General features: G+C 43.3%; 1 protein-coding gene across 1 annotated transcript in view; it reads right to left on the bottom strand.

The window, feature by feature from the left end:
* Positions 1 to 20,921, bottom strand: part of LOC306919610 (uncharacterized protein) — a gene marked incomplete at its 5' end in the record, with an annotated part of 32,956 nt that extends 12,035 nt beyond the window's left edge. Inside the window, 10 exon segments of the mRNA XM_079532368.1 lie at positions 81 to 140; positions 2,202 to 2,355; positions 2,860 to 3,093; positions 3,440 to 3,535; positions 4,069 to 4,446; positions 5,669 to 5,692; positions 5,694 to 5,762; positions 13,512 to 13,528; positions 16,928 to 17,117; positions 20,916 to 20,921. Coding sequence (XP_079388494.1) covers positions 81 to 140; positions 2,202 to 2,355; positions 2,860 to 3,093; positions 3,440 to 3,535; positions 4,069 to 4,446; positions 5,669 to 5,692; positions 5,694 to 5,762; positions 13,512 to 13,528; positions 16,928 to 17,117; positions 20,916 to 20,921 — 1,228 coding nt within the window.
* Positions 20,922 to 22,233: the final 1,312 nt, after the last annotated feature.

The following is a 22,233-nucleotide window of genomic DNA, read 5'->3' as shown; positions in this document are numbered from 1 at the left end:
TCAAACTCATTAGACTGAGCTTCAAATAACATTTCAGGTTGAAACGTCAACGTTCAGAAACAACACCAACATGGACTCACATTGTAAGAAGTCCTTTCTGGTCTGAGGCTCCGCTGGATCATCAACATCAACTGCACACACTGGAGACACAAGAAAACAGTAAACGTCATCATACTGAAGAATGGATTCAACTGAAGTTTTTTGTCAAAAAGTTTAAGCTAAACAGAAACAGAAAATACATTTTCAGGTGGATACAACTTTCAACACCAGCTCAGTGGCCTTGTGGTTATAGTGTCCGCCCTGAGACTGGGAGGTCGGGGTTCAATTCCCGGCCCGGTCATACCAAAGACTATAAAAATGGGACCCAGTGCCTCCCTGCTTGACACTCAGCATCAAGGGTTGGATTGGGGGTAAGTCCCTGCGACATACTAGTGTCATGTCCAGGGGGTATACTTGTGCATCAAGCTGCCTCACGCTACAGAAACAGGAGATAGGCTCCTGCCCTATGGGCCCCATAGGTCCGACCTGTTCTCTGCTGTAGGAAAGAGGCGTGCTACTGAGCCTCGCCAGACCGTAATCCGCTGGTAGGCAACTTTTTTTTGCCAACGGCTGATTCGGTCTGGTTTATTAACCAGGCTACCATGGCTCGGCATGGCTACTTACTTTACAACTTTCAACAAATCAGGAGAGAGAACTCCTCAAGATAACAAAAATATAATAATAATAATAATAATAACTAGAACTGCACTTTGTCGAGTGCCTACTTGCGTGTAGCACGCGCAAGCAGAGCGCGCAAGTACTGTCGACCGCTACGAACTTTCAAATCTCAGCCTCTCCGTGAAGTAACGGTTTCAATATTGAATTATTAGGTTTAGCTATGTGCTACGTACCTAGTTTTTGGAGGTAAAAAAAATAGTATTTCAATAGTATCCAGTAGTCCTCCTGGATCTTCCGATCCAGGAGGACTTCAACTATTTCCTGGGAGCATGACGTCGATTTCTCGCCACGAAAGTCTGCTATATTGAGTCTATATTCGAACTCAGGAAATTCTCTTCTACATTTCTCACAGCGGTAATTTCCATTCTTAAGGTCAACAATCTTGTCCTTGCAGTCCTCATGGGGACATTCCTGGTATATGCACCTTTCCTTACGAATGTCCATGATTGTTGCCACGCTCCTAGAATAACCCACCCCATCTGCTTTGATTGTCACTATGGGCTGATCAGAGTCACACTGCACTGTTTGAACGTCCTGTATGTTATTGTAGGCCATCTTCCTATTAGATTCTATTATATTTAAGTATCTTCTTTGGGTTTATCTGTTAGACTGAAAGAAAGTATTCATTATTTGACAACTCTTGAATGAACCTTGAACCTTTTGAACCTTGTAAATGAGCGTAATTAAGGTCGTTTTATGCGTATGCCGTGGCTGCGTATGACATGATGAAGATATGTACCAATGCCAGGGTATAACTGGCTCTCAATGGTGACGTAATAAAGATATGTTTCAGTGTCGGGTGGATTAAAGGAAATGCCTCTATGTATATACAGTATGTATATGTAATTTGTAAGTTGATTAGCAGTATACTGTGGTTACTTGGGTCGTTTGATGCGTATGTCCCGTAGCAGCATATGACGTGATGAAGATATGTAACCAATGCCAGGGTATAACTGGCTCTCGATGGTGACGTAATAATATGTTTTAGTGTCTGGTGGATCAAAGATAATGCCCCTATGTATACATGTATGTAATCTGACACCAATGCCATATCAAGCACAAATTAATCATTACGTCATACGCTGCCACGGGACATACGCATCGGAGCACCGGACAAAACACATTACTTGCACGCTCTGCACCATCGATTAATAATAATCGATGGTGCATTTATATACTGTACTTGTGTGATGTGAAACACAGGTAACACAGCACAGTATAGACATACTCCCACCTGTATAAAATCCATTCAACACATAGAAATGTACTGTACAGTAGAGGGTGCTTAGAAGAACTATAAAACCCATTTAAATCTCATCTCTCCTTTGAGTAATATTCTTGCTTAATTCTTATTTTACTGTCCAATCTGACAGACAGCCTACTGTGTACCATCGGTCTGTTTCTAGTTCAAACATCTCCAGTTGCCTTCTGGCTTCATCCATCCATGTTTACTATGAAAAACAATAAACACTTTTAAATCTCACCTCCATCCTGAAGACAAGTTGTCGTCAGGATGTTGTCTAGTTGGTCTCTCAGACCAGACACGACATCAGTCACATCTGTGAAGGACCTCAGAGGACAGACGACCACACTGTGTGAGACTGGAGATTCAGTGTAACTGGAGAGAGACTGGAAACTCTGGAGAGAGACAAGCAGAGAGACCAGTAAACCACTTTAGACAGGGATGATCAATGATGATCAATAGATCAGTGCATTGATCACAATATTGTAGAGTTGAGCTGATGTCCTTGTTGTTCAACCAGTTACTTAATGTACGGATTGCACGCGCGCACGCACGCGCGCACGCGCGCACGCACGTTACAAGACTTAATGAGTCTTGTAACCCGTTTTACGCAGTCAGTCAAACTATCAGTAAATTATGTTCTCTGTAATAAATGATGAATTGAATTTGTCTTTCATTCTCATACATAAGAATAGTAATTAACAATATCATTTTACAAAAAATACATTTATGTTCTAATCTACGAACAACAATTGCTCAAAATTATTTCATAATTCTACAATGCTAACATATACAAATTTAAATGTATAGTGGAAATAATAAGCTCACATGCTGATCATTTAGGTCTGCTATTTTTGGAAAATGTTTGATTTTTTGTGTCAAAAAGCCACGTGTGGAACCTGAATGAATGTGATGATGTCCTCAGTGTTGGACAGCTCCTCCAGCTCAGCATGTCTCCTCTCCAGCTGCTCCAGGGTCTGTTCCAGCGGTCTCAGGAGAGCCTCAGTCTGAGACACTGCATTCTGCTGCTGATCTCTGATCAGTTGTTTGAGCTCACCACATCTTCTCTCAATGGAGACCATCATCTCACTGAAGATCCTGTCACTGGCCTCCACTGCTGCTTCTGCAGAGCTCTGCTTAGCGCACACACACGCGCACACGCACACCATATTTTATACGTTGGCTGTTTTCAAGCTCATATCATGTCACTTGGTGCCGCAATATGAGCTTGTAGATCTGATATTTTCGAAACAATCTTGAAAATGTCTGTAAATATTTGATTTGTTTATAAAATGAATGAAATTTTAAGTGACAACATTTTTTAATCTTTGAATATATTTGTAAAGCAAACATTTTGAACTCAAATCTTTGCTTCTGGAGGTCCCTGGAACAAAACACTTTGAAATGGGGGTCCGGTCAGCAGCCAAATACATCTCATTTTAGGGTCCGTGACATTAAAGAGTTTTGAGAACCACTCACGTTCAGGGCCTCCAAGACCTGTCTCAGGTCTTCCAGCTCCTTCTTTTTCTCCTGGATCTTCTGCTGGACTTCCTCCTGACTTGTCACCAGCTGTTTCTGCAAGAAGCAGGAAGAGAGACAGTTTGGTTTGTAAACATTGTGGACTTTTTCATGTCGGGACACCAATTCTATCCAATCAGGAGAGAGAGAATACAGGATACAGGGTAAAAACAAGTGAAATTGGACTTTACACTTTTGAAGGGCAAGATAAATGGACATGAAATATGATCCTGTTTTGGGTCCAAAATTAGTGTACTTCATCCTACAATTAAAACCGTGAAAACATCTGTGCCATTTTAGATTTTATAACATACATCTTTTAGAAAACTCTGTTTTAGAACAGTGGTTTGGAAGTTGTTCTCAAGCAGATCTACAAGCTCACAGTGCGTCGCTTTGTGCCCTGCTCCGAGCTCCAAAAATATTTTATTTTGATTTACTTTCTTCTTTTCTGGGGGTGCCTGGCCCAAAACATTTTCAGATGGGGGTCCATGTGTTTGAGAACTAACTAACTTAAGACTATATTTAGTCTTGCTTCCATCTTTAAAACATGATCCATCTTATGATTTGTCTTCAAGTGATGGTGGTTCTACCTGTTTCTCTGCCTTCTCTGCAGCAGCTGACACCGTGTCATGGCCCTTGTGTTCTTCCATGGTGCACAGATAGCAGATACACTGTTGGTCTGTGCGACAGAACACCTCCATCAGCTTGTCATGACTGGAGCACAACTTCTCCTGCAGTTTGTCGGTGGCTGGGACCAGCTTGTGCTTCTTCAACACAGGAACATTGTAGTGAGGCTGGAGGTGAGTCTCACAGTAAGAGGCCAGACATGTCAGACAAGACATGAGAGCTTTGCGACGTTTGGCTCCGGTGCAGAAATCACAGGCCACGTCTGCTGGACCGGCGTACAGCGGAGCAGCGGAGGCAGCAGGAGACTGCTGAGCTGCTGTACTGCTCAGCTTCATCACCAGCTGGAAGTAAAGGAGAGCTCACTCACTGAGGAGAAATACAACACAGTCATTGTGAGCTTCATGGTGATAAATGCATTGCAACATTAACAACACTGACAGGTTCTGAACTTTGCATTTTCATAAAGTTAGAGTTGCCTTGTTAAAAATGTAGCCTACAATGTAAGCATTTAGCAGACACTCTTAACCACTAGGACCATTATGTTTGCCCTAAATGACTGACAAGCTGGGCGACAGTGGCTCAGGGGTAGAGTGACCGAATGGGAACCGCAAGGTTCCTGGCTCGAACCCGGGCTCCCCCAGAGTGTCGAAGTGTCCTTGAGCAAGACACAAGACTCAAGACTTTGAACCCCAAATTGCTCCCGATTTTTTATTGTTTATTTAACCTTTATTTAACCAGTAAAAACACATTGAGACTGCGTCTCTTTTACAAGTGGGAACTGGCCAAGAGGCAGAAATAAAATTACACTTCAATACCACATCATCAATGTTACATTTTGGACCAGCAAATACAACATCCGATGTGCAGGTTGGTGCCCTGCACGGTGTGTGAATGTGTTTAAATGGGTGAATGTAATGCACAATCTCTGTAAAGCGCCTTGGATAAAGGTGCGCCGCTATATAAATGCATCATTTACAAGCCAAGAATAGGGGCACTACGTTTTAATGATTAACCAGTGACTAACAAAGTCAAACATCAGAGTAAATTACCCTAGTCAACAAAATGACAGAATAAAGTACGTACCATCAAACCTTAACTAGCATCTGTTTAAACCAGTGGTTTTCAAATGAATATGCATTTGTCCACGGACTCCCCTCCCATCTCAAAATAATTTTGCCAGGGACCCCCATACAAGATTTATGTTGTTAAAATGTTTCAACAAAGATATTGCATATCGTGTTCAGATATGCGTTGTGAGCTTGTAGATCTGCAATGTTCAAATAGCTGATGTATACTGTAGGTTTACAGTGGTTAAACAGACTGTGATGCTCTATAAACTATTTTTATGGACCCCCTTTAACCGCCTCATGGACCTCTGGGGGTCCCCAGGCCCCACTTTGAGAACACGTAATAAATAGTTATTCTTAATGGTACAAACAATGTAGCCTATATCATTATCAATATAAACATACAATGTGAACAAATAACCATATAGCCATATATAGTCTGCTGTGGCAGCAAATGTAGTTTCATGTGTGGTTGTAACTTGTAAGGTCATCTTACCTCAGCCAGCAAGGTGTTAATTCTTGCTCAAAACAGGTCTAGGACTGAAGCTCTCTCTGCACTGGGGACAGCAGTAGACTCCAGTGTCCTCATACTGGTCCACAGTTTAGAGTCACTGGTTCCTTTAGAATGTCCAGACAGATAGGACAGTGTAGTCTCGTGGGTGTGAATAATATAGCAGTAGACCAAGCAATTCATTAGGAAGAGAGAGTCCAAGGCGTCGTCCTTATTTCGAATTTAGTGTTTATTTAAGGACGATCAAAGATTACCAAATTTTGACCAACAGCAGTAGATCCTCTGAAAAGCAAAGTACAGAGAAGACATGGCAGCCTATATACAGTACAGCTGCCTATGCACAGATGCACGAGGTAAAATGCACGAGGTTTGTGTTCTGCTGAGCAGTGTGCCCAAATTTGATCCAGTTCCTTAGAGTGTGTGTGCATTTGTGCATGTGCGTGTGTGTGTGTGTGTGTGTGTGTGTGTGTGTGTGTGTGTGTGTGTTCGTCAACATGTAGGCCATGCGTTGTGTGTAGAGTCATGGGGTAGAGTGTGTGTGTGTGTGTGTGTGTGTGTGTGTGTGTGTGTGTGTGTGTGTGTGTGTGTGTGTGTGTGTGTGTGTTCGTCAACATGTAGGCCATGCGTTGTGTGTAGAGTCATGGGGTAGAGTGTGTGTGTGTGTGTGTGTGTGTGTGTGTGTGTGTGTGTGTGTGTGTGTGTGTGTGTGTGTGTTCGTCAACATGTAGGCCATGCGTTGTGTGTAGAGTCATGGGGTAGAGTGTGTGTGTGTGTGTGTCTTATTAGTCAACGTATGGCCAGGCCTTCTATTGATAGACTTTCAAAGTTAGCCTGTGACCTGAACTGCATGACCTGTATGGCCTATATAACCGGTGTGTACCTTAGCCTAAAAAACATGTATGGCACTATTTGCATGGAGTATGTAAACAACATTACAATACATACATCACAGTATAGCATTATATCACCAGGGGGGAGGGAGAAGGGGTGATTCCTAGCCTTGCTCAGGCTGTCTGGAGTTACCATCGTACCAGTTCCACATGATATAGGCTACAATCTAAGTCTTAAGGTTAGGTTTAGGCTCAGGTTATTGAGGTTAACTCCTTTGCTGCCCCTAGTGTTAGCATGCTGGTACTGCACCAGGGGCCGCCCGTCCAGGCCAAGGGGCCAGTGAGGCTATTCAACGTTGAAGCACTGGGCCCTAGTGGTAGGAGGAGGGACTACAAGCGGACCCGTGGATTCATGACCGGGAAACCCCGTGCAGCTGGGCTTTAACATTGAGCGCTCGGTTGCACTTCCGCATTTGACCACCAAAATTTGGTGGTCAAATGCGGAAGTAGACGTTCTGAGACGGTACTTCCGGCAGTCTTCCGGGTGCTTCAAAACGCCACTGAGCAACTTCCACTGACATGAATAGCTGGGGGGGGCGGAGCTTCGCGCCAGTTCAGTCTCTATCCTTTTATATACTCTATGGTCCAGGCCCTGCACCATAGAGACGTTGATCCGTACAGTAGTGGTTTTTCCCCGCCCAGCGATTCGCCAACGTCCTCCGTTGTCCAGATTAGCATACGGGAGTGGCCAAGGTGTCCAGATTAGCATATGGGAGTGTCCAAGGTCGCCAGAGTTGCATACCTGTGTTCCAATTTACATCTCATTTAATCTGACATCCCCGAGAGGTCCAGGGTTCGCGCCTGGGATTGTGCAAAGCTCCAACTCCGTGAACCAAGTATTACATGTTGCAATTACAATTAGTTTGTCCATTCGGGTACTATTCTGACTTGTGATAACATTTCATGTAATAAACACACAAGCAGGACACGTGTAAAACATTAAGCCTTCCATCACTGAAGGGACTTGAACCCCATTTCAGAAACCTGAAAGTACCTTCTACCAGTGATTGTTTAGGCCATGCTAACACGTCCTTACTTGCATGATAAAGTAAAACATCTGCAATTTACAATTTTACAATTTAGGCATTTAGCAGACGCTCTTAATCCAGAGCGATTTACATTAGGCAAGAACAAAAGTATGGGAATACATCACATATATAAAATGCATTTATCAAGAAACATGCGTAAGCTAAGAACGTAACATATCTATATAATGACGCTATACATATTAACTATACATATATACTATACTATGCTATTATGTTCTATGATGTGCTATGACTACATACAATGCAATTATTGTGCCATCTACATGACATGCTATAAGTCTGTTTCAAATGCTATCTAAGTCTAAAAAGTGCTATCTGCTGATGCACAAACCTGGAATCATTGGATGTTTCTGCGTCTCGCAACAGACACCGTTCTCCAGGCGACCCGTCCAGGCGTCCACGGCCGATGAGACCCTTGCTTGTGTCCAAGTGGATGCTCCAGGCGCTGCGGGTGAAAAGGTATAAAATATGATAAGAATAGCGTGCTTTGATTAAGCACCAACACAGCTTTCCTTCATTGTTTACTGATTATTATTAATTAATAGCATATTGTAGATCTTATATTTCTGAATTCACATGCAAGTACAGACATGGTGTTGCAAAGCAAAATAAAGCGCTGGTAGTGTACTATCCGAGCTTCTGCCTGGATATAGGGTTCGAAGCCCTACAGCGCTGTAACCTGCTGATAGCGGGGCAGATAGCGGAAATAATCGTTCACTTGCGGATACAAGCACCAAAATTGGCACACATACTCCTTAGGGGTTGCTCTTTTGAGAAAACCACTGTGCCAAAAAATTATTCAAGATGGCGGCCATTTTTCAAGATGGCTGCCATTGAATATACAGTAATATTGCATTTCGCAATAAAATCCCATAGACTTGTCCTATTTGAATGATCTTGGTGTCAAATCATACATTTTTCACTATGTAGAATCCAAATTTGGACCCATGGACTTACTCACTAGTTTCCTTGTACCATATAACAGTCCCGGAATCCTAATATTCTGCTAAATTAGAGGTTTGTGTTATGTCTGACTCGGGTAAAATGGATGGTAGTCTATATCTTAGTAGAGGTTTAGTATGTGTGTGTGTGTGTGTGTAAGTGTGTGTGGGGGGAGGGGGGGGGGGGGGGGGGGGGGTACCGCTCGCACCGTTCAGTATCAGCTGAGTAATTTGTTTGGTGTAGCTAAATAAACCGTTGCCCAGGTGGAGCCTGCAGAACCATTGCGGCTCAAGAAACCACCACTCCTGAATGAAGTGTCTGGTGCTGGGACTCTGGTGCAACGCACAGGTCCTGGCGGTACTCCTGGTGAGAGCAGGAGTGGACCTGGTGAGACATAGGAGCCCGGACAGGAGTCAACCCACAGAGCCTAGTCCCTCCACATGCCAGAATCATGTGCCTCCCAGTCCCGGCAGAGTAGTTCCAACGGATTGTGTGGCCCTGGTCTTTCCCTAGTGGGTCTGATCGTGGGTAGCTACTGAGACGTAAGCTGGGTCACCCGAGGGGTATGATGTTCGTGAGACCCGAAACCTTGATGACCGTGGGATACATCACTGAGGATACGTCCCGGTGCATCCAAGTATTTTTGTTCTTTATGACTCCCAAATGTTGTCTAATAAGCCCTGCATCTTTTAGCTAGTGTAGATTACACTAGCTAATATTAATATCTAATATTAGATTATTAGATGTAGTTTACCATGTATGATGTTCAGTTAGACAACCGCGCCTGAATTGACAGGGTATGCCAGCAGGGGAGAGCCGAGCCAATGGTAAGGGGGCTATACATGACTTATTCATGGACTTACCAACATGGTGTACAGATCACACTGGACTTAAATGATACTGGATGAACGATCAGGCTAGGTGTAGATTTTATTGTCGAACCTAGTTGTATCCCATACCTTATTGTGCATGATGGCGGTAAAAGGATAACCCCTCTGCCTTGATTCACTGAATACAGATAATGATCATATTGTGATACCTTGATTACCATTCACCAAGATGTCTAATATAGACCCAGGACCGCCTAAATTCAAGACTGACTGGAGCAAGTGTTGTCTTTGCAAAGACAAGAATAGTATGAGCTCTCATCACCACATGCAAGACAATCACAACAACAACTAATATTCCCCTGGTGGTGGCATTGAATAAACTCTGAGGAGGAACAAGGCGCAATATCATGAAGGTTGTCGCATTATGTTCAACAACACGAAACTGGAGAGAGTGAGAACCACAAAATGAAAAGCAGAGAGTGGAGTAGAACCAGCATTCAAAGCAGAGAGTGGAGTAGAACCAGCATTCAAAGCAGAGAGTGGAGTAGAACCAGCATTCAAAGCAGAGAGTGGAGTAGAACCAGCATTCAAAGCCAACCATGTTTCAGATGTGACAAAGATGCTGCATACTCTGAACTCACAGGGTATGCGTCGTCATAGAAAGCTATGACGGTGAATCTCAATAAGAGTTATAATGAATGTGCCGAAACTTTAAATGACGGAAAACTTCTTGCAAGACTCAGTGGTGGAGATGTTATTGCACAGGAGCTCCATGTTGCATGCTTGGCAGACCTTTACAATAGAGAGGTTGTACCTCACAACCACAAAGAGACTGGAAAAGGAACATTCAACCGAAGAGGATGCCCAGTTGCCCACCTACAGGAAATCTCAGAGCTAGTCACATATCTAGTGGAGACCACCAGATCTGGTGAGGGTCCTTCAGTCCTTCGACTTGCAGACATATAGTTCACCTGTACGTGCTATTCCAGTGCCTGGAACAGCTGGGTGTTGATGGACCAGCTGTCAACTCCACATGACTGAATGAAAAACTGCTGTAAGAAATACCTGCTTTGGAGGGACTTGTGGTCCAGCATATATGTCGTTGCAAGATGTTAGCTGCTTTGCTAAGGACAATAGCTTCACTATAAGAGTCAGAGGCTTCTGACAAGCCAAAGCCTACATCTTTCTGGAAAGCCAAATGAACATCCCTTCCCTGCTTGTGAGCCTCCAACTCAGGTATTTCTGACAGCAGTTTCTCCTTCAGTCTTGTGGAGTTGACAGCAGATGCATCAACACCCAGCTGCATTCCACTGGCTGAGCGCACTCTGCTTTTCGTTTTGTGATTCTCACTCTCCAGTTTCGTAATGCGACAACTTTTGTGATATTGCGCCTTGTTCCTCCTCAGATTTTCTTCAATGCCACCACGATCATCAAGTCTGTCTGGATCCATTTTATTAATATGCATCTCATTCTTTGTGTGAAAGAGGGGAATATTAGTTGCAATCATAGTGTAGCCATCATGTTGTGATTGTCTTGCATGTGGTGACGAGAGCTCTTTACTATTCTTGTCTTTGCAAAGACAACACTTGCTCCAGTCAGTCTTGAATTTAGGCGGTCCTGGGTCTATATTAGACATCTTGGTGAATGGTAATCAAGGTATCACAGTATGACCATTATCTGTATTCAGTGAATCAAGGCAGAGGGGTTATCCTTTTACCGCCATCATGCACAATAAGGTATGGGATATGACTAGGTTCGACAATAAAATATATGATCTACACCTAGCCCGATCGTTCATCCAGTATCATTTAAATCCAGTGTGATCTATACACCATGTTGGTAAGTCCATGAATAAGTCATGTATAGCCCTTACCATTGGCTCGGCTCTCCCCTGCTGGCATACCCTGTCAATTCAGGCGCGGCTGTCTAACTGATCATACATGGTAAACTACATGTAATCTACACTAGCTAAAAGATGCAGGGCTTATTAGACCCCCCCCACACACACACACACACATACTAAACATCTAATTATACTAAGATATAAACTGCCATCCATTTTACCGGAGTCAGACATAACACAAACCTCTAATTTAGCAGAATATTAGGGTTCCGGGACTGATATATGGTACAAGGAAGCCAGTGAGTAAGTCCATGGGTCCAAATTTGGAATCTACATAGTGGAAAATGTATGATTTGACACCAAGATCATTCAAATAGGACAAGTCTATGGGATTTTATTGCGAAATGCAATATTACTGTATATTCAATGGCAGCCATCTTGAAATATGGCCGCCATCTTGAAATTTCTTTTGGCACAGTGGTTTTCTCAAAAGAGCAACCCCTAAGGAGTATGTGTGCCAATTTTGGTGCTTGTATCCGCAAGTGAACGATTCTCCTGTAATTTGCAAGTTATCTGCCCTACTATGACTGCCTCACCTTAGTCCTGTTTGTTTACATTAAATATGAAATGCACTATTTCAACAGTGTTAAGATGCTTGAGTTGAGTTTAGATTACCCCACCTGAAACCCACTTTTAATGTTTTCCATCATATACATGTCCATCTCATTTAAAAACTATCTCTGCCGTTTCTCTGAACATAGTTGGTTGGATGTAACTTTTTCTGAATGGCTGTGTATTAATTGCAGCTTTAATGCAATACTTAACTGAGGGTAATGATATAATTAATGTCAATTTGAGTTGCTATACAAATGCTCATTTAACCCATTCTGAACCCCTTTTGTTTTTTTAAGCATTATGTTATACTTCAGCTATTGCAAAATAGCAGATCTACAAGCTCATAGCATGGCACCGAGTGCCACGCTACGAGCTTGTAGATCTGCTATTTTTGAAAACTGGGGGGTGCCTGGAACAACATATTTTCAGATGGGGGTCCACGGCCAAATAGAGATAATTCTGGGGGTCCTGGACATAAAGGGTTTAGCACCACTGACATAGAAACATGGGTTTGATGATGATTTAGAAGACATTTTTTTTAGAATCGGCCTCAGGTCTAAATGGGTCAAAAATGATATCAGCTGTTTGTGTCAGAGTTACAGAAATCAAATGAGTGATTGACTGTTTCAGAAACAAAAAACAGCTATTACTGTATCTGAGATGTGAATTAATACCTAGTCCTCTGGGTTCCTCGGGTGTTTAGTTGAGGTATTTAATTTAGTTTTTTATATATATTTATACGTAGTGAAAACAGCAGATCTACAAGCTCACATTTGCGAGGCGTTGTGAGCTTGTAGATCAGCTGTTTTCACTACTTCAGAGTTGAGGGGGTACAAATAAAACATTTGAGAACCACTAGTACTACTTGGACTCCTAATGAGCTTATTTCTTAGCTTTTTCTTTTATGTATTCATGAAGTTACTGCCAAAAAAGATCACTGCATTTTGGTTTGATTAATTTTTTGGAAAATGTTTTGAAATAATAAAAGCTAATTTAGGAAACAACCATAACAGACGCAGTGTTTGGGAACCAGTGCTTTAGGGGATATGAGAATTATGTCATACAGTGCAGATCATCTCTTTTGGGATAACCCTAATGTTATATTAATGTCAATTTGTGTTGCTATACAAATACTAATTTAACCCATTCTGGACCCCTTTTGGTGTTTTAAGCATTATATTATACTTTAGCTATTGAAAAATAGCAGATCTACAAGCTCATAGTAGATCTGCTGTTTTTGAAAACTGGGGGGTGCCTGGAACAACATATTTTCAGATGGGGGCCCAAGGCCAAATAGAGGTAATTCTGGGGGTCCTGGACATGAAAAGGGTTGAGCACCACTGACATAGAAACATGTTTTTTTCAGAAAACTGTCAGGATTTAGAAGACATTTTTTTTTAGAATCGGCCTCAGGTCTAAATGTGTCAGAGTTACAGAAATGTTGACCCCCAGAAATCAAATGAGTGATTGACTGTTTCAAAAAACAGCTATTAATGTATCTGAGATGTTAATTAATACCTAGTCCTCTGGGTTCCTCAGGCGTTGACACTAAGGGGTGCCCACCTGCCCCTGGCAGCTAAATAAAACACTAAGGGGTGCCCACTTGCCCCTGGCAGCTAAATAACACTTTGGGGCAGGTGGAGTCTGCTTTCAGGTTGCCTGACCGGGCGAGTGCTCTTTTGAGAGGGGACGCAACCATATATGAACAACACAAAATATAAAACACCTGAATGTGGGAGAAATTGAGGTTATTTTTTTTTATCGTACAGCCTATAGTGCAGTGGTTCTCAACCTTTTCAGGCTTGGACCCCCAAAATAATCACATTTAAACTGGGGACGGTGGGGACCCCCACCCTGAGAAGCACTTGGAATTGTAGGAGTTAAGTTGAGGTATTTCATTTAGTTTTTTATATATATTATTTACATAGTGAAAACAGCAGATCTACAAGCTCACATTTGCGAGGCGTTGTGAGCTTGTAGATCGGCCATCTTATACTATGGTCACTTCAGTCACCATCACCTGGGCCCCCCCCCAAAATATGTTCAAATGTGACCTATCATTTTACAATGGACATTTTATTTTTTTATTTTACTTTTCAGGCAAGTGGGCATGACCTTTGGGCAAGTAGGACATGACCTGTACTTGGCCCACCGGGCAAGTGCCCCTGAGACCTTAGTAGGACAGTGGTTCCCAGAGGTTTTAGCTTGTGACTCAAAATATAAATTAGACATTCTCCTGGGACCAGGGGTCATCAACATGTTGGCTTGTGGTGGACATTGTTTCAATTTTTGCCACAGACACACACAATGAGTGGACAACAACAATAACAATATTAGCTGAGGGTGTTCAAATGAAACTAAATGGACCCATAAGCGTCCATGTGGTTCCATGTGTAAACATTTGAGAACCACTAGTACTAGCTTGGACTCCTATGAGCTTATTTCTTAGCTTTTTCTTTCATGTATTCATGAAGTTATTGCAAAAAAAAAGCACTGCATTTTGGTTTAATTCATGAAAGGTTTAGCTATTTTTTGAAAAACGTTTTAAAATAATTTAGGAAACAAAACCATAGCGAATATGATAATTATGTCACAGTGCAGATTGCAGATCAGCTCTTTTGGGATGAAGATAGCCCCATATGTGCCCTCTCCCTACGCTCATTCTGTAGCTCCGAGATGAGGTCACAGACAGAAACCCCTCCCACCCCGTTCAGAAACGGCGCATGTTTCCACAATTCCCCATTGCTTACCCTTTTCTTAACAATGCACCAAAACCTTGAAGTGACGTTCCGGGTTTACACTAATTTACCGTCAACAACGCCAAAGAAAATCCAACTTTAAACGGTTACACGAGCGTTACAGCGGTTGTTTAGCATGTTTTTCAAGGAAGTTGAAAAGCTTTAGCGCCTCCCCGGCGCCTCCCCTGGTCGAAAATGTCCAACTGACTTCAGTTCACTCGACATGCCCGCGCACACGCACCAATCCCTTGATAAACACGGAAGCGACTGACAAAATTCGCTTCGTAAAGGCTCGGTTCAAATCGCTAGTTGGATTTTCTTTGGCGTTGTTGACGGTAAATTAGTGTAAACCCGGAACGTCACTTCAAGGTTTTGGTGCATTGTTAAGAAAAGGGTAAGCAATGGGGAATTGTGGAAACATGCGCCGTTTCTGAACGGGGTGGGAGGGGTTTCTGTCTGTGACCTCATCTCGGAGCTACAGAATGAGCGTAGGGAGAGGGCACATATGGGGCTAGGATGAAGACAGATAGTCACTTACAGTGATGTAGGCCTACTACAGACACTGATGAAAAAAATATATACATCTCAAATACAGACAAGAGCTGTCAATCTCTCCATTTCAGCATAAAGAATATAAAATCCATGTTACACTGAGCACTTTACACAACTCAGACACCCAGATGGACCTAGCCCGTCTCCGGACCCCCCGGGTTGAGCTCCTTTGGACCGCTACCGCGTAGGGTCCGGTCTCACCGGCTTCAAGCGACATGGGAATGATGGGATGCAATCTGATTTACCGTGACTTAGCCCTGTGCTGCGGTGTGGGTGTCACGCTGACATATTCCAAAAGAACCATATGAACGCTATAGGAGACAACGAACCTTCTGACCCCCCCCGCGAACGGCTCAGAAGCCGTTAAGTATTTTTAATGTTTGTACGACCGTTTTGGCAGCTCTGAAATTCTCTCTTGTTGACATCCCATTGTACCGCCTCCAGCAGCTCGGTTGGCTAGCTGCGCCTCCCTACGCGCCTCGTAGGCGCAGCTAGCCAACCGAGATGTCAACAAGGAGGGACCGAAGAGAGAATTTCAGAGCTGCCAAACGGTCGTACAAACATTAAAAATACTTAACGGCTTCTGTGCCGTTCGGGGGGGGGGTGAGAGGGTTCGTTGTATCCTATAGCGTTCATATGCTTCTTTTGGAATATGTCAGCGTGACACCCACACCGCAGCACAGGGGTAAGTCAGGGGAAATCAGATTGCATCCCATGTCGCTTGAATCCGGTGAGAAGGAACCCTACATAAAGTCATCAAAATGTCAGAAACTTTAACGTAGGGTTCCGAAAGGAGCTAAGATGGACCCAACATGTATTGACAGCATCAAACGTTTTGCCACATTAAAGCCTTCCTTCTTCATCTGGTCAGAAAAAGGCAACCTACAAGCTTGCAGATCGGCTATTTTCAACAAATCAAACCTTTTCATGTTTAACAACTGTAGTTATGATGATGATGTTGATAAAGTTGACAAAAACGGAGCTAACAGCTCATGCCCTCCCTCAATCTGCTACATAATAAACCAAGCTAAATATATTTAAAATAATGTCGAGTCATTTGGGGGTTCTAATGAGTATAATGATCAGTGATTATGATCATCACTGATCTTATCTATGGAACATTATATTTGGCTTGACATACTGTTGTATGGTCTACTCTGTCTGTGTTGTTGTGACCATGCTAAAGCGCTAATTCCGTTAGCATCAGTCCCTTGGTCAAATATAAGCAAATAAAAAAATATGGCAGTTTAAACACGCAATGTTACATGTTTTTAGAGGCGTTTTGTTGCTTTTCTGTGGTCATTAAATACCTGTTGTTGTTACTGTCCGGACGGACGGTAGACATACTCCACACTGGTGTGTTGTGACAAGGCAGTGAGGCAGATGTAGAAATCCCGTCCATGAAATGAAATGAAATGAAATGAAATGAAATTAAATCTATATTTACCCAGGGTATCTGGGCTAAGCTCAAGAACTTGTTTCCAGCCAGGCCCTGCTCATAGAACACATTTCATCGTAGTGGTTCAATGCCTTGTTCAAGGGCACTTCAGCGGTGGTAATTTTTAACCGTGTCGGACGGCTGATTCGAACTAGGAACCTTCCGGTATCAAGACCGCGCCGCTATCCGTTCGGCCACCGCTGCCACTATATACACATAATTTCGTCCAAACTTATAAAACATAAAAATCGGGATGTTGTTGGGACCCCACCGACACATCGATACCGTAATTATTTTATCAAAATGCCTGTAAATTAATTCCCAAAGTGTTGTTCTTCTCATCTCACCGCAGCTCCTCCCGGCCGGGCAGCAATGGCTGCCGTGACAGTTTCTGGGAGCTGGGGAGGGGGGCGGGGACCCGCTCTCCTCGCATAATGAGAAGACGGGTGAGGAGTGGGCGAACGGAGACTCGGAATGCATTGGAGTGGACGAGAGCGGCGAACGAAGACTCGAGGGGGCGGGCCCGGCGAGCGGAGACTGAACGGAGAGACACCGTCTCCACACTTTAGCGCAAAACGGTCTTAAGCTGCGCACTTCTTAAGCTGCGCGCAGCTTAAATTCTGAGTTTTTAGACAGCTGGTGGATGGAAAAGAAGCTCCACCTCCGCGGACTTTTTGGGCGGAGGAGAGCGTTTCCGGGAATCTGGCCGTCGCGCAAGTATTCCGCGGAGGTGGAGCTTAATTTCCATCCACCAGCTGTCTAAAAACTCAAGCTTTAAGCTGGGCGCAGCCGAGAACTTGCGCAGCTCTTTCGACAGTGTGGCAACAGCTAGACACCGTCCAGGTGCTGCCACACGGTCAAAAGGTGCTGCCACACGGTCAAAAGAGCTGCGCACGTTCTCGGCTGCGCGCAGCTTAAAGCTTGAGTTTTTAGACAGCTGGTGGATGGAAATTAAGCTCCACCTCCGCTGAATTCTTGTGCGACGGCCAGATTCCCGGAAACGCTCTCCTCCGCTCAAGTCTTCCGCGGAGGTGGAGCTTCTTTTCCATCCACCAGCTGTCTAAAAACTCAGAATTTAAGCTGCGCGCAGCTTAAGAAGTGCGCAGCTTAAGACCGTTTTGCGGTATGGTGTGGAGACGGTGTCCCCACACCTTAGCGCAAAACGGTCTTAAAGGGATAGTTCAGATTTTTTGAACTTAAGTTGTATGAAATACTTGCCATTAATATAGTGGTTGCAACTGTATTAATTGATTGCCCGAGTCCTGTGGTGGGAGTTCTGCTCTGGTTTTGGTGAAATATCAAGTAGTTCCGGTCATTTTGTGGGGGGCACTGGGGGCCACGCAGTAAAAGTAAATTAATCCACAAAACTAACGTAATTTGTATTGTTGACCTATTTCTAAAATATGAGTGCAACTTCCGTTCTTTGTTTACCCCTCTATCACACAGAACTATGTTTTTTGTGTCCATATCATTACGCCCAAAAAATAGTTCCATGTGATAGAGGGGTCAAAGTTGAACGAAAGTTGCGCTAATATTTCAGAAATAGGTCAACAATACAAATTACGTTCGTTTTGTGGATTCATTTACTTTTACTGCGTGGCCCCAGTGCCCCCCACAAAATGACCGGAACTACTTAATATTGACCAAAACCAGAGCAGATCTCCCACCATGGGACTCGGGCAATCAATTAATACAGTTGCAACCACTATATTAATGGCAAGTATTTCATACAATTTAAGTTCAAAAAATCTGAACTATCCCTTTAAGCTGTGCACTGCTTAAGCTGTGCGCAGCTTAAATTCCGAGTTTTTAGACAGCTGGTGGATGGAAAAGAAGCTCCACCTCCGCGGACTTTTTGCGAGGAGGAGAGCGTTTCCGGGAATCTGGCCGTCGCGCAAAAAGTCCGCGGAGGTGGAGCTTCTTTTCCATCCACCAGCTGTCTAAAAACTCAGAATTTAAGCTGCGCACAGCCGAGAACGTGCGCAGCTCTTCCGATAGTGTGGCAGCACCTACAGGGGCTTTAGAATGGGACTCTACGGGGCCGAGCGGAGACTGTGGGCGTGGTCCCGTAGACTCCAGCTCTGCGAGCGACAAATTCCATCCATCAGCTGTCTAAAAAAACGGAAATGACGCAAAACTCAGCTTCTTCTGTCCTTGCATGGAATCTAAAGTGTGCCCAGGCTGACAGTGTTTCCACATCTGAGCCGACAGCCGCGGACAGAAGAAGCTGTGTTTTACTAATGTAAATCGCTCTGGATTAAGAGCGTCTGCTAAATGCCTAAATTGTTATTGTAAATTGTACGTAATTTCCGAGTTTTTAGACAGCTGGTGGATGGAAAAGAAGCTCCAGTGCCTCTGCGGCTGACTGCCGCGACGGACAGATTCCCGGAAATGCTCTCCTCCGCGGCAGTCAGCGAGCCGCGGGGGTGGAGCTTAATTTCCATCCATCAGCTGTCTAAAAAAACGGAAAAGAAGCCAAAAAAAAGAAGGAGACAGCCAAAAACGTCCGCTGCTCCTTGGTAGATGTGGCCATAGATATATATAAACTCTAGATGGCTCAAGATGGAGTTTCTGATGTCGTTCACCCGGCAGCCATCTTACTTCGGGGCTATAGTACAGTATGTTCAATGGCAGCTCAAACAGAAACAGGCATAACTCGCTCAAATCTTGACGGATTTACAAACGGGTTGGTTTATTACAAACGTTGTCAACGTGGCTATGATTCAGGATCTGCTTATTTTTTTTTATATGAACCTCGTATAAAAGCATATAAGTATGCGGACGTCTCTGACGTTTATAACAAACCAAACCGTTTGAAAATCGGTTGAAAATTGAGCAAGTTATGGTCATTTAAGAGTACATGCCCCATAGACACAATGTTATGTGGCCCGAGGTAAGATGGCCGCCACGTAACGACGTCGCTCTCCATTGGCCAACAGTGCGGGTGAGCTATCTAGAGTTTATATATATCTATGGATGTGGCTACAGCTTGAGGCGCTCGGCTTACCACTTACTAGTGGTAAGAGCAGGCGGACCCGTGGAGTTATGACGAGGAAACGTGCAGCTGGGGTTTAACGTTGAGCGCTCGTTGCACTTCCGGAAGTAGACGGCTCTTCCGGGTGCTTCAAAACGCCCACTGAGCAACTTCCACTGAAATGAGATACCATGGGAGCATTTTAAACGCTCCTTGCAGGTCTGTAGCTTTTGGTTCCTCCTCATGGAGGAAGTTAAGTTAGCCTGGCTCCAGCCCTGAATCGGCTACACCATTAAACAAAATATGTCCTGAATAATGAAATGAAACGAAATGAAAATTCAGACTGAGTGTCAGGCTATAGGAGGAAGTGGTTTGGACTGCCAACCCCCAGATTGCCGTCTCTCTGGCCATCATCTGTCACCCTTCGTGGTCGTCAAAGTAGAATTGGTGTAAAAAAGTACAGGTGCAACTCTGGTCTGTTTGTCTTAGAATAGAGGGTTTAAGTATCTGTTCCCTATGCATTTCAGTGGCAAATGTACATGTTATTACACTTACACATTTGCTATTTGAATTGAAAGACTATTTCAAACAGTCTGTTCACGAAGGAGTGAATTGGTAATGAATTAATACAAAAATGACAAAATCAAGGATCTTTCATTGAGGTTTATTTTGTGTTTTAATAGGGCTCCAAACACATTGATTTCACACGATTCTCCTCCTGAATCACTGCAGAAACACAGAAAAACAAAACTCGCAGAGATTCCGTTTGGGTTTACATATTACACACTGTAGGCTATCATGAGACTGAATGGATGACTGACTCTTCTTCCTCCTGCACAGCACACACACACGCACGCACGCACGCACACATTGCTGTAAATCTGTATTGATTAGAATTTTCACTGTTGAGTCAGGACTGTGGAATCAGGTTAACCATTATAGTAGCCCACTGTAATGAGACCTATACCAGCGTGCCACACACACACACACACACACGCACACACACACACACACACACACACACACACACACACACACACACACACACACACACACACACACACACACACACACACACACACACGCACACACACACACACGCACGCACGCACGCACACGCACACACAGAGAGAACATCAGGGCAGGGAGTGCTACAAACTACGAAGGGGACGAAAAAGTTGAGCTGGGTTCGTTGTCTTCAGCGCAGTGAGTTCAATGTAAAAGTCATGTTTGTCTTTTTATTGCTTTTATCATTTTGTTTATTGTTGTAGGAGTTGTGTATATTATTGTTTTGACCCCCCTAGAACGTTTTTCTATGTTGGATTCAAATTGAACATAATTATACTAATTGATCCCCAGACCGTCATGGTTTAACAGCCATCCTTTAGTTTAAAATGCACAGCAGAATGTTCTTATTGAGATAGCATGTTTTTTATTTTCTGAAAGATGTTACATTCATTGTTTAACTGGCATCCTACATTTTGATTTTGTTTTATTCAGTCTTTTGAATAAATTCCTTCAGCTTTAGTCATATTTCTCATCATCTCTCATTTCTAGTCATCTGAAATGTTTTAGTGTTTAGTTTTTAGTCTACTAAATAGCCTACCACAACTTCACAAGATTTTAGTGAACTAAATCTATCGTTGATTTTGTCGTAATGACTGATTTGTTTGGTTGCATGCTGAAAATAGCTGATCTACAAACTCACAACGTGTCGAAGCGTGACCACAACCGAGCGCAACCAAACATACAATGACTTGTCTTTTAGCTCTACTGGATCTCTTCTCCACTAGCCCCTCCCTAACATTTTAGTCTAGCTTTTATTTGTTATAGTGTTAGTTTTCGTCATCATATATTAGTTTTTCTTTTGTTATCGTCAGTGAAAAAAGGTAGGTGACGAACATTTTTCCGTTTGTACTCACCCATTAAATAATTCCAAAAACGTGGAGGGAAATATGGTCCTCTAGTTTTATATCCATGTGAAAGTTCTGGCACAAAACGTGTATTTAGTAAATTATCTCCACTTTTTCAAGAGATGCACACGGACGTCTTTCTCTCCGGGCGAGGGGGGACTGGAATGATCGATGAACTGATTTTAGACGTCATCACCAATTGACAAGGGAAACACAAAAGTTTGGGTCACACAATTGGCAGGTGCCTTGCGATATGTGCTGGGTAATTAATCACACCACCTGCCAATTGTGTGACCCAAACTTTTGTGTTTCCCTTGTCAATTGGTGATGACGTCTAAAATCAGTTCATCGATCATTCCAGTCCCCCCTCGCCCGGAGAGAAAGACGTCCGTGTGCATCTCTTGAAAAAGTGGAGATAATTTACTAAATACACGTTTTGTGCCAGAACTTTCACATGGATATAAAACTAGAGGACCATATTTCCCTCCACGTTTTTGGAATTATTTAATGGGTGAGTACAAACGGAGCATTTATCACATTCAGGCCGCACACAATTGAATTCAACCAGGGACAGTAGCGACCGTTCTATGCCTATGATACATGAAAATTTACGAAGTTAATTCAATGATCACAGGCATTCTAGGTCTAACCTGTAAGTAGCTCAGGATAAGAGGCGTCTGCCACAAATGCCTATAAATTGTAAATGATCATATTGTAATTACGTTTATTGTTTGCAGCTGTGTTTGCAATGGGCAGGCGGTGGGCC

The sequence above is a fragment of the Electrona antarctica genome, assembly GCF_951216825.1.
Source record: "Electrona antarctica genome assembly, contig: scaffold_203, whole genome shotgun sequence".
In the NCBI taxonomy this organism is placed as follows: Eukaryota; Metazoa; Chordata; class Actinopteri; order Myctophiformes; family Myctophidae; genus Electrona; species Electrona antarctica.
This window is presented reverse-complemented; position numbering and strand designations above follow the sequence as displayed.